Source organism: Diorhabda carinulata, chromosome X (assembly GCF_026250575.1).
Source record: "Diorhabda carinulata isolate Delta chromosome X, icDioCari1.1, whole genome shotgun sequence".
Lineage (NCBI taxonomy): Eukaryota > Metazoa > Arthropoda > Insecta > Coleoptera > Chrysomelidae > Diorhabda > Diorhabda carinulata.
In genome coordinates, this window is record NC_079472.1 from 48,611,300 (window position 1) to 48,626,211 (window position 14,912).

The 14,912-nt window shown below is 31.8% G+C and overlaps 1 protein-coding gene across 18 annotated transcripts in view; it reads left to right on the top strand.

Annotated features, from left to right (window-relative positions):
* LOC130900496 (obscurin) overlaps positions 1–14,912 on the top strand; it is a 137,701-nt gene that overhangs the window by 59,612 nt on the left and 63,177 nt on the right. For 13 of the 18 annotated variants that reach the window (XM_057811150.1, XM_057811151.1, XM_057811155.1 and 10 more), the window contains 5 exons: positions 318–468; positions 687–1,886; positions 7,728–8,738; positions 9,124–9,645; positions 12,253–12,495. In XM_057811150.1, the coding sequence (XP_057667133.1) occupies positions 318–468; positions 687–1,886; positions 7,728–8,738; positions 9,124–9,645; positions 12,253–12,495 (3,127 nt within the window). The remainder of the gene's footprint in view (positions 1–317; positions 469–686; positions 1,887–7,727; positions 8,739–9,123; positions 9,646–12,252; positions 12,496–14,912) is intronic. The other 5 variants (XM_057811163.1, XM_057811167.1, XM_057811165.1 and 2 more) reach the window with 3 other exon arrangements.

Consider the following 14,912-nt stretch of genomic DNA (forward strand, 5'->3'; position numbering starts at 1 on the left):
TTTATTAAATTTGTCTGCTTATTGCTTCTTTGCTGTTATCTCTTGCGATTTAACAACGAATATCAAATGCGAACACATTCTTTGTCCATAAAAATCGAATCACTGATTCCATACATGCCAATTTTCAAGCGACTTGCCAATGCAATAGCCATACACGTTCTGAAAACTACCAACAGCACACCCACAGTATGACAAATAGCGCTATCTCTATTCACTCTGAGGAAACAGAATTTCAAATGCTAAATAATATTATGGATGTGCGATGAATATATAATTGTTTATAATACCCATCATTTTATGTGTTCTTTCCCTTTTAGCTGACTAAAGTATCAGTGAAAGATCATCTAGAAGACAAATACATCTTTGAATTAATTGACAAGGTTGGAGGGCAAGCCATAACCTTAAAACTACATAGAGACGTTAAAGAGTTTTGGTTGAAAGAAATAAGAGAATTTGCGAAAAATCACGGTAAGTTTCATAGTTAATTTAAAAAGAAATGTGAATAGAAGTCAACTTATTAAATTAATTGGAAGAAATGTTGCTTTTGTCGAATAATCAAAATATGATGTTTAAGATCCTGGTTTGAAAGCAAATAATGAGGAAAACTTATATATGGCACCTTTTTGAGAAACTCTGATATCATTTCCCAAAATAGTCTCTCATAATCTGGTGTTTTCAATTTTTAGGTGAAAGTGAAGAGACTAGCAGTGACGATCTGAAATCCCCGCCAACAGAAAAAGTTGAAGAACACAAAATAAAACCTGTTGAAAAACCAGCAGCAAACCGACGAGAAAAAAGCACAGATTCCCCTAAATCAAAAAAATTGAAACGTGAAACCTTCCCTCAACAAGAATCAGCACAATCTACAGAGGTAAAACAACAAGAGACAGCTACCCTTGATCGTAGAGACTCAAAAGAAAAATTTAGCGAGAAGCAGCAAATACAAAAGAGCGTATCATCGATACCTATAAGAAAAAGCTCAAAAGAAGTCCATACTTCAGAATATAAAAAAGAAGTTCCTACTAAACCTGCAAAAGAGATCCAAAGTTCACTAGAAAAAAATCAACAAAATCAGCAAAAGAAACCAGAAGAAGAAACAGGTATCGAACAAGCTAAACCACTCAAGCAGTCCCAGCAACCGAGACATTTAAGGAGGAAGGAAAGCGTAGAACTACCTGTAAAAGAACCTGAAGAGACAAACTTTAGAAAGGAGAAATTAACAGAAAGTACCGCAGCTCAAGATACGCTTATAAAAGAATTGAAATTACAACAATCAAAGCTTGAAAAAACTGAAGTTGAGCAAATTGAAACAGAAACTCATCAATTTAAATCAGAAGAAGCTTCTTCAAAGGTACACCAATCAAAGTTTGAGCAGTCGTCTATTAAAGCTATAATTAGAGATAATAGTGAAGTAGCTACATCTTGTTTACCAGTTGAAACAACAACTGATGAACTTATAAAATCGGAAAGTGAAATATTAGAACACTTATCATTTGTAGCTCATCGATCCTCCACATTTTCTGATAATAGTAAGCTACCTGAGGCTTGTTTACCAATCGAAACAACCACAGCTGAACTTCTTAAATCGGAAAGTGAAAGCTTAAAACGAATAACTGAAGAGGAAGTTGACGATAAGCATCTCAAAAAAATTCAAGCTGTAGAACCTTTAGTTGAAATCAATAAACCAAGAGTACTTGAAGAAGTTATTCCTTATATTATCAAGCCACCTCCTGAAAAAATACCTGGTAGTGCTATAGAAAAATTATATAGTGTTGAAAAAACAGGAGAAAGTGATATCAAATTAACTGATTTTAAGGTTGGCATTGAAGTAAATGTGGAAGTAGGCGACGAAATGAGTCGAAGATATACTTCATCAGCTCGATCAGGTTAGTTTTGTGATTTATTGGTGTGTGATTTAATAAATGATTATATTAATTGTGTGTTTTATTGCTTTGCGTTAACATCTAATTTGTTGAACAAGAAATATAAAGATTCGGGTGGTCGTTAAGAATTAAATTTTTTTCGACGTCACCTAAAAAGCTTCTTTTTATTACAAAACACTGGGAATTTTTTTTAATCCAAAACAACACGTGTAATCATTTTGGGGGAAATTATTCGGGAAAAGTACAATTTTATTCGAAATATAAAAAATTATAGACCCCAAATTGATATTTTTTTTTAATTACATTAGTACAAACGATATTTTACTATTTAGATTTCTTCACTCAAAGCCTCAAGTAAGTTTTCTTTCGTATTTTTAATGCTTTCTCTTCTATAATTATCTAAGATTTAAATGAGGAATTATTTCTGCCCTTCTTCTTTTGTAAACAAATCGTTGTACTCATGCATGTTTAACAAATATTTGCAAATAAGATAGCAGCTAATTTCCGGCAATTTACATATGTGTCTTTCGATTCAAAAATATATTTTCCATTATAGAGATAAAACAGTACTCGATGAAAATAATATTGTTTATTTTGTCTAATGTTGAACCTCAAATACGCACCTCAGATAAGACTTTACTAACGGTGTGTAGTAACTTTTAATATAAGATACAACTCAGTTTGTGAAAGGAAATAATGAACAGTCAAGAAAAATACTGTGGAACATGCTTTAATTATTACATTATTTAGTTAATAATTCACACAAAGTGAGACGAATTTCGAAAAGTAAATAGAAACTATAGACGTAGATATGAATGCATGATAATTGATGGTAAATGATGGAATTCCATGAACCTAGTTAAACTTATCAATAGAAAATTATTTTGTGCCTTCAAAGGAGACGTTAAGAGATTTTCATAAAAAAAACTTATTCATAACTGCTCACAGACGTATGAAAAGCCCAATAAGAGAAAAATAGAAACATTAGCTTAAATGACGAAGTATATCAAGCTTCTTACAAAGCTTAAAGTCAAAATTCATAACTTAAAATTACAACACTGAAGGGGTTTCATTGCTAGCTATTTTCAAATCTCAAAAAATAATAATTTCAAATTCAATTAGATACTTTAAGACAAAAAATGATTATATCCCAAAACTCACTCGTGATCGTGCGAATGCACATGGTTTGAATTAAAAAAAATTCCCATTTTTTTTTTCATCGATAAGAAGCTTTATAGAGGGTGACGCAAAAAATTTTATTTTTAACGACTACTCCAATAAATATAGAATAGAACTATTTGGTTTTCTTGTTGAGTTAACCTAGACGTCCCTTGAAATTCTTTCAATTTTTCAATTATACAGTGTGTCTACTTTTTCTGTTCAAAATACTATACAGTGACGGAATTTGCTAGTGATTTCACTTCTGCCTGGTCTACAAAAAATATCACCTAAAAGGTTTTAAAATATTTGAAACCCTGCATAAGTTGATTTGAATTAGGCAAGGTGCATCATTACCTATTAACAAGTGTTTATAGGATATATCTACGGTTAAAGGGCCAGTGATATTACGAGGGTTGTCTGAAAACTTTCCGACCTCAGCCTGAAGATGTTGAACAGTGCAGTATTTTCAATAATAAACCAAAGTTGCACCTTTTGCTTTGTTAATCAATTCTTATGGTATACTTCCAGCTGTATTCATAGTTGTTAAGCCTCATTTAATGTATTCTCATTTATTTTATACCCAAAAATATAATATCCATTGGTTATTTTGTACGGTGTACGCTAGAAGTAAAGGCTTTTAGTAAACTAAATATATTCGATAGTAAAATTGCAACTTGTTTATGAGGTTATTAAATTATCGGTTTCTACCCTAGAAAAAATGATTGGATTGTGTCTGGTAGCATATTTCAAATATCCACTTTGATTTTCACTTTGTTTCGAATGTGTGTTTCGAATATTTTCCCAATTTTTTATATCAATTGATAATCCTTTTTAAAAGGATCTTCAACTAACATTTTTAAAGAGGGAAAGCAGCAACTATAGATGATGATTCGTTTCGGGCGAGTTAACTTTGTGTTTGTTAACTTTGCAGCAAATACAAAATGTCTAAATGTTAACGCAATTTGTGATGATTTGTTTCTTATAAAATTTGTATCACCTACAGTTATAGATAATGATAATTTTTTGTTCATAGCAGCATTTGTTATTGAAAAGTTGGCTCTAAATATGACTTATAATCTTTCACGTTGAAACCTATTTTGTGATATAAGTGCCTAACCTAACCTAATCATCTATCATTGCTAATATCCTTACTCAAAAATATATGTTAGAAATCCTTTCAAATATATCAATCAATTGATATGAAAGGATAAGAAATTCAAAAAATGCAAATTTTTTCTTCTCCCACAACGTATTTTAACATTGTTTTGAAGGTCGTAAATAACAAATACCAAATAAGCATCGATTACCCTTGACGACGGGTTGTAAGTAAACTTTCTTCCCTACTTATCACCCTTGTGTAGTAATAATTTATGATATATAAAACTTTTATTTACTTAAAAACCACCCTATATTTATTAAAATGTCTAGAAAAACATAGGAAATACCTTTTTTTATTTCATTAACAACGTCAAACTAACAATAACGATTTATGAAACTTTAGTAATATTAAGTGGTGTGGATATTAATAGAACATTAATTAGAATTATTAGAAAAAATTGGATAAATGTTTTCTAAGATAACATAACAGAAAATGAGTAATAAGATCAAAAATAATGGTTTACGTTGAGGGACTATCTGTCGCTCATAGATGAATTATAAACAGCATGATACAACTTTCATCTTTTTATTTTATGTTATCTGAAAACGCTTTCCGCACATGATTGAGACGTCATGTGACAGATTTTTGGAAAGTTTTGAAAATAAAAAAGTTGAGAATGTAAAAATTCCCTTATCAATTGTTACTTTTCAGGTAGACTTAAGGAGAAGATATTTTTAGTGGTTAGGCCAATTTTTTTAATGATGGTTGCCGAAATATACATTGGCATGTTTGCCTCTTTATTAGGTGGAGCTTATCACATCAATTATGTTACTTCTTTATATGAATGCCCTCTTTTTTTCTTTCATATCATCTTATGTTCTTTTTTATTTCCTGTAAATACTATTATAAATCAACTCAAATTGTTCAAATCTTTCTTATCATTCACAGCTTTATCGTTCAAATTTATGTGGGACATTTCTAAAAATTCTCTTTTTTTTTGCTCTCATTCCATTTCAAAAACTTGTGAGTTTGTATAATTGTCTGTAATATTTTTCAATATTTCATTGTGTTCAAATGATAACCTTTAATCTAGTTTCTGAACACTGAGATTTCTGTCCTATGTAAATAGCGTCACATAATAAATTTCAATGCAATTATTGAGAATTCAATTGATGGCTACTACTCATTTTTGAAATAGGACAACTTAGGATAAAACGTGGTTAAACAAATTTTTATTTGAAATTCGGGTTGAACGTGATCTATTCATGAATATAATTATACAAACTATCAGTGTCAAGTCATGTTTTGATAAAGATTGAAATAGGTCGAAACGACAATTTTTTTACTATTTTCAAAAACTAATTTCCAATCAGAAGTGACCTAAAATCACCAGAATTTATCAACATAACAAAGATTGTGATGCTATAGAAACCGGTCGAGGCTGTCACTAAATTCATGCAAAAATTATCGAATTACTATCGCTCGGGCGCAAACTCATGTTCGTCTAGTAAATGTTACTTAAATCCGTTAAGTAATTATTCATTGGAGGACTAGGAATCCAAGTAGAAGCTATGCTATAACATGTACCAACTATATAAAATTTCAGTGTCATAGTGAGCCAAGTCCTATTTCTGATAATATCCGCTAGGTAACAGCAGGTTTTGGTGCTTAGTCGCAGATTGTTATATTTTATTTTAGAATACAATTAAACCAAGTCTAGATGATCTTAAGTGCAGCAATTGTGGAAAGTTATTTCAAAGAATCAATGCTAAAACTGATGAGAGAAATAGAGTTGCAATTAAAGTGAGCAGAACAAGCGAGCGCAGAGACGCGGAAGGCTCGCAGGCTAGAAAATATGCATATTTGATTCTCAAAAAGTATTGACTTTTGCCAAATTCACAACAACCTCAGTAGTCTACTATGAGATAAATCTTTATATCTACAACTTTGATATTCTTTGTTTTAATAACAGCACTACTTATATGCACGTCTGGGATCTGATTAAGACATTCAAATAAGTTATTCTGTTTTTTGACTCAAAGACTGGCAAAACAGGGAAACAAAGACTACCCTCACTCTGAAGAAACTTTCTCAAGACCCTCTATTGGATGTATAAACAATTGATATGAAATTTATACCAGGCTTTACTTCCCAATGATAATGAAATCGTTATAATAGAGAGAGCAACCAAAAACATGCGACCATCAGTGTGTGCCTAGTGACTGGTAGATCATTAAAACTGCAAAAGTAAAAAAGCCTCAGTTTGAAGTTGTAAAACGACGAGTTTATTTTGGATCTCTTGAATATCACAAACAGGAAAAAGGACATTGAAGGTAGAAAAACCAAATGACTTAAGATACGGTGGTTGAGGTTTGAAAAAGGAGGACCCCTCGGGGTTCCGAACGTTGGGCATCTCGAAAAGACTCTCAAAAAAATGAATCAGAAACCTTTCAGGGAATCAGAAAAATCGTCAAACCCAGGGCAACAAGCAACCGAAGGAAATGGCACTGGTGATGAATTTTTTTATCAATTAACTTTTCCTTTCAACTAGAAATTGATATTTTCTTTCAATCTTTCTAATTTGATCTCTAAACAAGTGTATTACCAACACTTAGAATTGGTTCATTATCTATATAAACTTTTTACATCTAAATACATTCAAATCTATTATTTTGTTTTTATTTTGTGTTTAAAACATGAAATTTACTCAATAAATCTACGTAAATTTACTACTCGAACTTCTTAAATTGAATATATACTTGTGAAAATATTAACATGTAATTTTGTTGTAAAGTTTCAGCTTTAAACTTCTCTTGCTCAAAAGTACCTTTGGTCCACCTGTATTCTAAACCCTCCAATTACCAATTGGAAACAGAGTAACAAGGTCTCATTGGCTGTTATTCCTTCCATTGACCCTAATGAATATGGATATTTGAAATCCGCAATCCGATTACAGTCGATAATTTTTATTCAATGTCAATATGTGTGATTTTAGACAATCAGAATCTAAAGAAAATAATTTCTTCAATGATGTTGCTTAATGACATTATATATAGATTATTTTAAACTATTATTTTTAACGATATTTAATTATTGATTTAATAACTAATAAAATTATTTGACGGGAAATCCCTAGAAATTATCGGGACATTAGTTGTTTTTTATTAGAGTTTGAGGAGATAAATTTTTAAGAGTTGGGAACTCTGGTATTAACTGGCTCAACAGACACTGAACACTGATTTGTGGTAAACCTTACTTATTACATGCTTATTAGTTTACTCTCGAAAGGAAACTTTGAAAAGATACAAGAAAATGAATCATTCGTTTTTATAAGGGAATTATCTCAAGTGAAACCAATAAACTTTGTGTTTGTATTCTATTCACTTCTTTGACACTGTACATTTAACCTTAACATCTAAGACAGATACCAATTGCACAATTCACTCTAACTTTTTCTAAAAAACGCTTATATCATAATAAAAATATTGGATCGCTTAGCAATATTCGTAACCAGCTTCAGCAGTCTTCAGTTAACTAAAAAATGTAATTGAAAAAGGAATTATTGTTGCTATCTTAATTCGCAGAAGGCGGATACGAATCTTCATATACAAGAAGATCAGACCTAGGTTCCTATTCAACAGATGGTGGTCTTTCATCTTCCAGATACAGTTCTGAACATAACTCCAGTAAATATGGAATAGATTCTGGTTTAACAGGAGGAAGTTCAAGATATGAAAGTGCAACGTCCAAATATGGAAAAACTTACGGTTCAGACATTGGTGACTTATCTCCGATCACGTCTAGCTACAGTTCCAGAAACTCCCGTGGTGACGGTGATTTGACTTCTACTTATAACTCTAAAAAATCCCTTACAGGTGAAGTAGACGATGGTTACAGTTATTTCAGAAAAAGTAGGTTATCTTCAGACGATGATGATGGGGGTAACTATAGTTATTCGAGAAAAGTAACAAAAGCAAGAGATGGAGATCGATCTGAATCATACAGTTCGTATTCTAAGAAATCTTCTAGGTCCATTACAGATGGATTAGGAGATGATGACTATACTTTTTCAAGAAGAAGTATCAAATCAAGAACAGAAGGTATTGCAGACGGAGATAGTTATTCCGTAAGAAGAACTATTAAAACATCTTTGGAAGGTACTGATATAGAGCCCTCCAAAACAACCGATACTTACAGCTACACTTCCAAAAGAGGATTATCAGCAGATTTAGGCTCCAAATATTCTATAAGATCTGCTTCCATTGAAGAAGAGAAGAGCGATACTGACAACTTATTATCCAAATATTCTTCGTATTCTACCGACCGAAAGGCCATCGGGGAAAGTGAAGAAGATAAATACGCCAAATATACTAGAAAATATTCTAGAACCGAGTCAGCATCGGATAAAAAAGATGACGAAGAATATAAGTATAACAGAAAATATTCTAGGGGTAATTCGAAAGAAGAAAGGAAAGATGAAGAAGAAGATGCTTACGAGAAATATGCAAAAAAATATTTGAGAAAAGATTCAAACGTTGATGATGTTAAGACGGATTCTTATGAGAGAAAGTCCAAATATTATGATGCTAATGGGGGTAAGTTTGTAACAATTTTGGAGTATTAGAAGAAAAAATCAATAGTGTAACTTTTTAGGTTTATACCTAGAAAAGTGCCCTAAGGAACTGTTTTATACTCATTTCAAAAAATTATATAGAAGAATTTTAACACGGTTGTTGATAAATAATTTATTATATTGTACTAACAATTAGTGATCATTATCGCTATATTCTCTTCCCATGTTTTATCTGTTCTTTGTTCTCTCTGCTAATGCAAAAAAAATTGATAATTACATTCCAATTTCCGCTAGTTAACGGTAAAAGTTTGAGTTGTTCACCTTGTTTAAAGGGTTATTAAATTGCCATATTAGATTAACTTTTCAAAATATAAATAATTGTAACCAATATTTATCTTAAATTTTAGAATCATCATCAATAAAAATATCTAGCGAAACAGCAATCAAAGAAGCAAGTGGAAATTCTGAAGTTTTTGTATCAAAAAAAGTTAAATCGGAATCCTACCTAGAAGAATCAACCAAAAGTTCTAAATCAGGAGCAAGATCAGATATAAAATCTGAACTAGCCGCAGCACAATCGCTAGAAGCAATTTCGCAAGAATCTTCCGAATCTATTCAAAAGCAATCTTCTGAAGCTGATTTACAAAAAGATTCCGAAACTTCATCTCAAAAAGCTAGTTCTCAAGAAACTTCAGAAACTTTTACCAAGAAATCTTCCGAGAAAACTGATGTTTTGAAAGAAATATGTTCAAAATCGTCTTCTAAGGAAGCTGTTGAAGAAAGTGTGACTATGGCAAGTAAGGAAACCTACGATACCATTTCCATGGAAGCAAGAAATGTACGCGAAAAATCAGCTGAAGATAAACTAGACGAACTAGGAGATGGAAGGCCTAGATTCATACAGACTATTCGCGGTGCTAGCATCGAACGTAAGTATATCTGCAGTTCTAACATAAAGTGAAAAAGCAACAATTATATTATTACTAAAGAAATCTGTGACATGTAGTATCATTATTTTTACGTATTTAGGATAATTCGCAAGCAATCAAATAATAGGTTTGAATATATTCATAATTCTCTTCTTTATCATGCTGAGAAACTCTTACTTACAATCTAATCCGATAAAAACTTAATATGAAAAGCAGTAAAAATCCAAGCTTTATCCATACTAGTTTTCTGTTACTGATAAATTAGAAACTTTAAAACATGACGTTGAAAAATAAACTAATGTCGTGGATTTGAATGATTTGAATCAACAAAATGATTTCGATTGTTGGTTATATTTTGGTGTGACAATTCATGTATTTATGGTATCAGAAATGATGAGATCGTGAGTCAACTTTATGATAGAACTGAGCTTAGCAGCCGCAATGTACTGAATAAAAAGTGGCTTGTGTCAAGGCGCCTTATCATGATGAAGAATGATACTGTATAATTCTTCAGTCGCTTAATCAAAACATTGTCTATAAAAAATTTCACGACATTCTGAACAGTTAATGGCCTGTATGAACAAATAGTCAATTCTTCCACATTTTCGTCTATTTTCAAGCTGCTTCAGCAGTTTTTTCAATTTGAAACAGAACTTACTGCGTTACTCATGATCCATGTTCCATAAACCATCAACGTTCTCTCTAAAGCGGCTATAATAATAAACTGATAAACTGATAAAGTTGGAACAAGTGCAATTTTGATACGCTTGTACGCAAATAATTGATACTACAAAAATCATTATCGCACCTCTTTTAGTAGCATCTAAATGGTACCTACTATAGGAGCAAAACTGAATCAAGTGTAGTGGTGCATTGCTTTTGAATTGCATAGGAAACTTTTTTAGACAATATTCAATTACAAATGGGCTTGGAAAATTTAAAATACAACTTAATTTTACAAAAATAATTCTTTTTATTCCAAGTTGATATGATTAGTATTAGCAAACTTACAAAGTTTAGAAGTCTGAATATATTTTATACCACCCGAGATCCGTTCCAAATAGGTGCTACGTCATCAACGCCGATAGAATAGGAGAGCGGCCGGCCTACTGCTACTGGTTAGAGTGACTTTTGACACAAATGGTTAATTTGTTTATAAAAATTAAGGTGCTTTCACGTGGTTCATCAAATAACTTGCCTCAAATAGATTCATTTGAAATGACTACTCATTTTGTCAAAAAACACGTTCTTATGACTGTTAAAATTCGCGGGTTGAACCAAATGAACAGACAGGTCGATTGAATGACATATTCATGGGACAAAAACAAGAAAATTTTATATGCACGTAACCTCTTAGTTTTGAGATAATTTGGAGCAAATTCGACTTCAATTTGTTGGACTTGTAAGGAGTAAAAGGTGTCAGATTTTCATCAAAAAATAATTAAAATGAGATAAGGAAATAGATTTGTTTTCTAAATGTGATTATATCCCTAGATTTTATTAATTTAATTTAGTTAATTAACTAGCAAAAGTTGTTGACTCACCTAACTAAAAAATATAGTTTTATAAAAGGTTTTATAAAAAAATAAATATCCGTACCACATTTTGATGATTTTGTCATGATCATCAGACCGATACTGAAAAAAATACCCTAGAGGTCAAATTTGCTCTATACTAAATGTAAATTTTAAAAATTAATATTTCTGAAAAATCGGTAGTGCCCCTTTAACTTTAACAATATTCAAGTTAAATTCAGTCTGGACGCCACGTCAATTCAAAAAGACAAGAAAATCAAATCACAAGTAACACCATAAAACTACTACATTATTGTCACGATAATATGTCAAGCTACGCTGTACCGTAAGTTTAAATATTGAATATATGCTATTTAAAAAAGAAAATACCTACTAACCTTGAAATTATCTTCACAACAAAACCAATTACTTGTAATTGGTCAAACAGTACCTATTCCTTTTACTTCCTTTTTTCATTGTATCATTCCATTTTTCTGTAATTTTTCTCCCTTAGGGATAATTAAAAATACTTCATTTGGTACAGTGGTAGTGATACACGATAGAATGGTAAAACAATACAACGTGATGTGGATGCTGCCTTAGCTTGTCGGTGGCACTCGATCCGCGCTGGTGACATAAACAAACCAACGAACGGCGTGCGCAATCATTTAAAAATTTAAGCCCGACATCTTTTTCAGACCCATTGTAGCAACAAATCATCAAAAAACTTAATAGCACTTTGATGTCATTAAAGCTATAGAAGCACGCATTTTCACCCTATTATCAGCTTCTAAAAAGTTATATTTTGAACCAAAATCAATTCAAAAAGTATCGAGAGTTAATTCCAAATAGTAATGACTAATTTATTTATATAATCCGACTGACAGTAAACTACACTTCGTTAGACATAACAGCAAAATATGCATGTTATTTCTAACTTATGCCACCTATCTAAAAGTTTCATTGTATTAAAATACAGCAGGTGCAGTTGGGAATATTCCAACCAAATCAGAATTTCATGAGTGCAATTGAAATATAATATTTGTAGAGTTCAAAATATAACAACTTATTAATTCTTCTGTTTGAACACTAGCTGGTGAAACTGCACATTTCGGTGTAACTATAAACTCCACACCCAATTCTTTCACATGGCTAAAGAATAACAAACAAATAATTGATTCTAACTCGAGGATCCAAGCTTCTGTTAATGATAAAACGAATGAATTCAAACTTACCATCAAAGAAGCTACTAAAGAAGACAATGGAATGTATATTGCTGTAGCCAAGAACGATAAAGGGGAATCAACGTGCTCCGCACAGCTTATTGTGCATGAACGTTAGTAGGCTTGAGTCTTTTTTCTTTGCTGCTTTTATTTTCATTATTTTTATAATAATTCATATTAACCTGTATATACCAGTATTATACATCGTTTCTCATTAACATATACAAACAAACTCCTTTTAAGACAGGAATACGTAACTCCTTTCAATGACTCGGGGTCCAAGAAAGATGATCACTTAATCACAGTGAAAGTTCACGATACATAACAATCAAGTGTAATATCTACTCGTATTTGAATGTGTTGATATCTAAACATTGAAGTATTAATTAAATATTTTCTGTCTTATGTCTACGTACCTATCTAAGTGAACTATAATGTAAGGCGTTTCTATTCAATTATATATATTCTTGTTAATACATCCCATAGAAATAATGGCAAGGACATTCTCCTTGCCGGTTTCATGCATTTTCTCTTCCTACTTCGTATTTTTTTCAATTCATAGTTTTTATCTTCCCTACTGTCTTTATTTTTAATCAATCCAATAATTTCTCGGTCGTCATCTCCTTTTATGCATGGTGTTTGTCGTTCTTGACTTATACGGGTGAGTCGGGAGCAGCACATCAACTTTAGGAGTGTATTATAAACGTGAAAATAATCATATGTTCTTATTCGATTTTCATTTTTTTTTTTTCAAATTATGGAGTAATTAAAAATGTTCATCTAGCTTTCCACTTATATCTGAATTTTAACACTATCAAAGTATGCCATGTTCGAAGCTCAAAGGCATTTGATAATTCTGACGTTTTGATGTCAGTGTACAGTGAACGCTTAATTTCGAATTTATGTGATTATTAGTGTTGCAAAATGCCAGATACTTATTCAAATTTAGAATATGCAAATATGGTGTTTGTTCATGGTTTCTGTAATGGAAATGCCACAGCTGCTGCTCAAGAATATCTTCAACGCTTTCCACACCAAAGATATCCTGATTAAAACGTATTTATTAGAGTTTTTAACAAATTGTGCTATACTGGTAAGCTGGCAAGTGCTAAAATTTCATCTAAACGAGCTACTCGACGAGGTTTGGTAGAAGTAAAAAATATTCTGCATCTAGTAGAAGAAGATGCAACTACTAGCTCACGGAGAATTGCCACTCAATTGAGAATTCCACAAAAAAGGTTGATAAACACACTCCACGAACTATGCTTATATCCTTATCACGTACAGAGAGTACAGCACTTACAACCAGAGGATTACACTAATCGCATGGAGTTTTGTCGGTGGATAAATAATAATTATCGTGTTGTATCGAGTATACTCTTTACGGATGAAGCTATATTTAACCGTGATAGTATTAATAATACTCATAACTATCATGTATGGTCGGACGAAAATCCCTAGGCAACAATCGAAAGCAATTTTCAACATCGGCTTTCTGTAAACCTGTGGTGTGGTATGGCAGTTATTTAATTGGCCCTTTCATTTTGGAGAATCGTCTCACAGGAGACAACTACCTAAATTTTTTACAAAATGAATTACAAGGCCTACTAGAGAATGTTCATGTGAATATTAGAATGCAGATGTACTATCAGCTCCTGCACATGTCGCTCGTCAGGTCAAGCAACATTTGGACGAACGTTTTCCAGGGCGTTGGATTGGTCGTGGAGGTCCCATTAATTGGCCTGCAAGATCTCTAGACCTCACTCCACTAGATTTTTGTTCATGAGGCTGGATGAGAAATGAAGTCTACAAAATAAAAGAGGAAACACGGGATGTACTAATTGGACGAATTGAGAAAACTATAGCCCATATTAAAGAAGAAAGAAATGAATCAATTGGGAGAACAACAAACGCTCTTCGTAGACGAAGCAGAAATTGTTTAGAAGTCAATTGCGGTATTTTTGAACATTTATTGAGAGAACGCTATGATTAAAAAAATTTTTATGTGATAATTTGTTTATTTGTTAATATGCTACAACTTAAAAACAAATGAAAATCGGATAAGAGCATTTGGGTTTTTTTACATTATTTTCACGTATATAATACACTAGAGTTTGGTACGCTCCTCCCGACTCACCCTGTATATGATAACGTAACTCTACTATCCGGATCACCTCGTTTCTCTTTTAATTATTATTAGTTCCTGCTTTGTTAATCGTAGATATTTTCACACTTGTATTTCACTTTGTTTCCTCGATTATTTTCCGAGGAAGTTTCAATATTAAGCTTACTTTATGTTCAAATCTTAGTAAACGTTTATTTGTTCATAAATGGTTCCAAAGTATCACATTTCTATTGAATATTATTTCACAATTAGAATTTTTACTAACTTGAGAGATTTGGTGAATATTATCCCTATTGATTGAAATGTTATTGTTCATAATCAACTAACACCTAATTACAGGTCTTAAGGAAGCAACCAATGTTTTAATGCAACCCTTCTCGTTTTTGTTTAATGGGGAATGCGAAC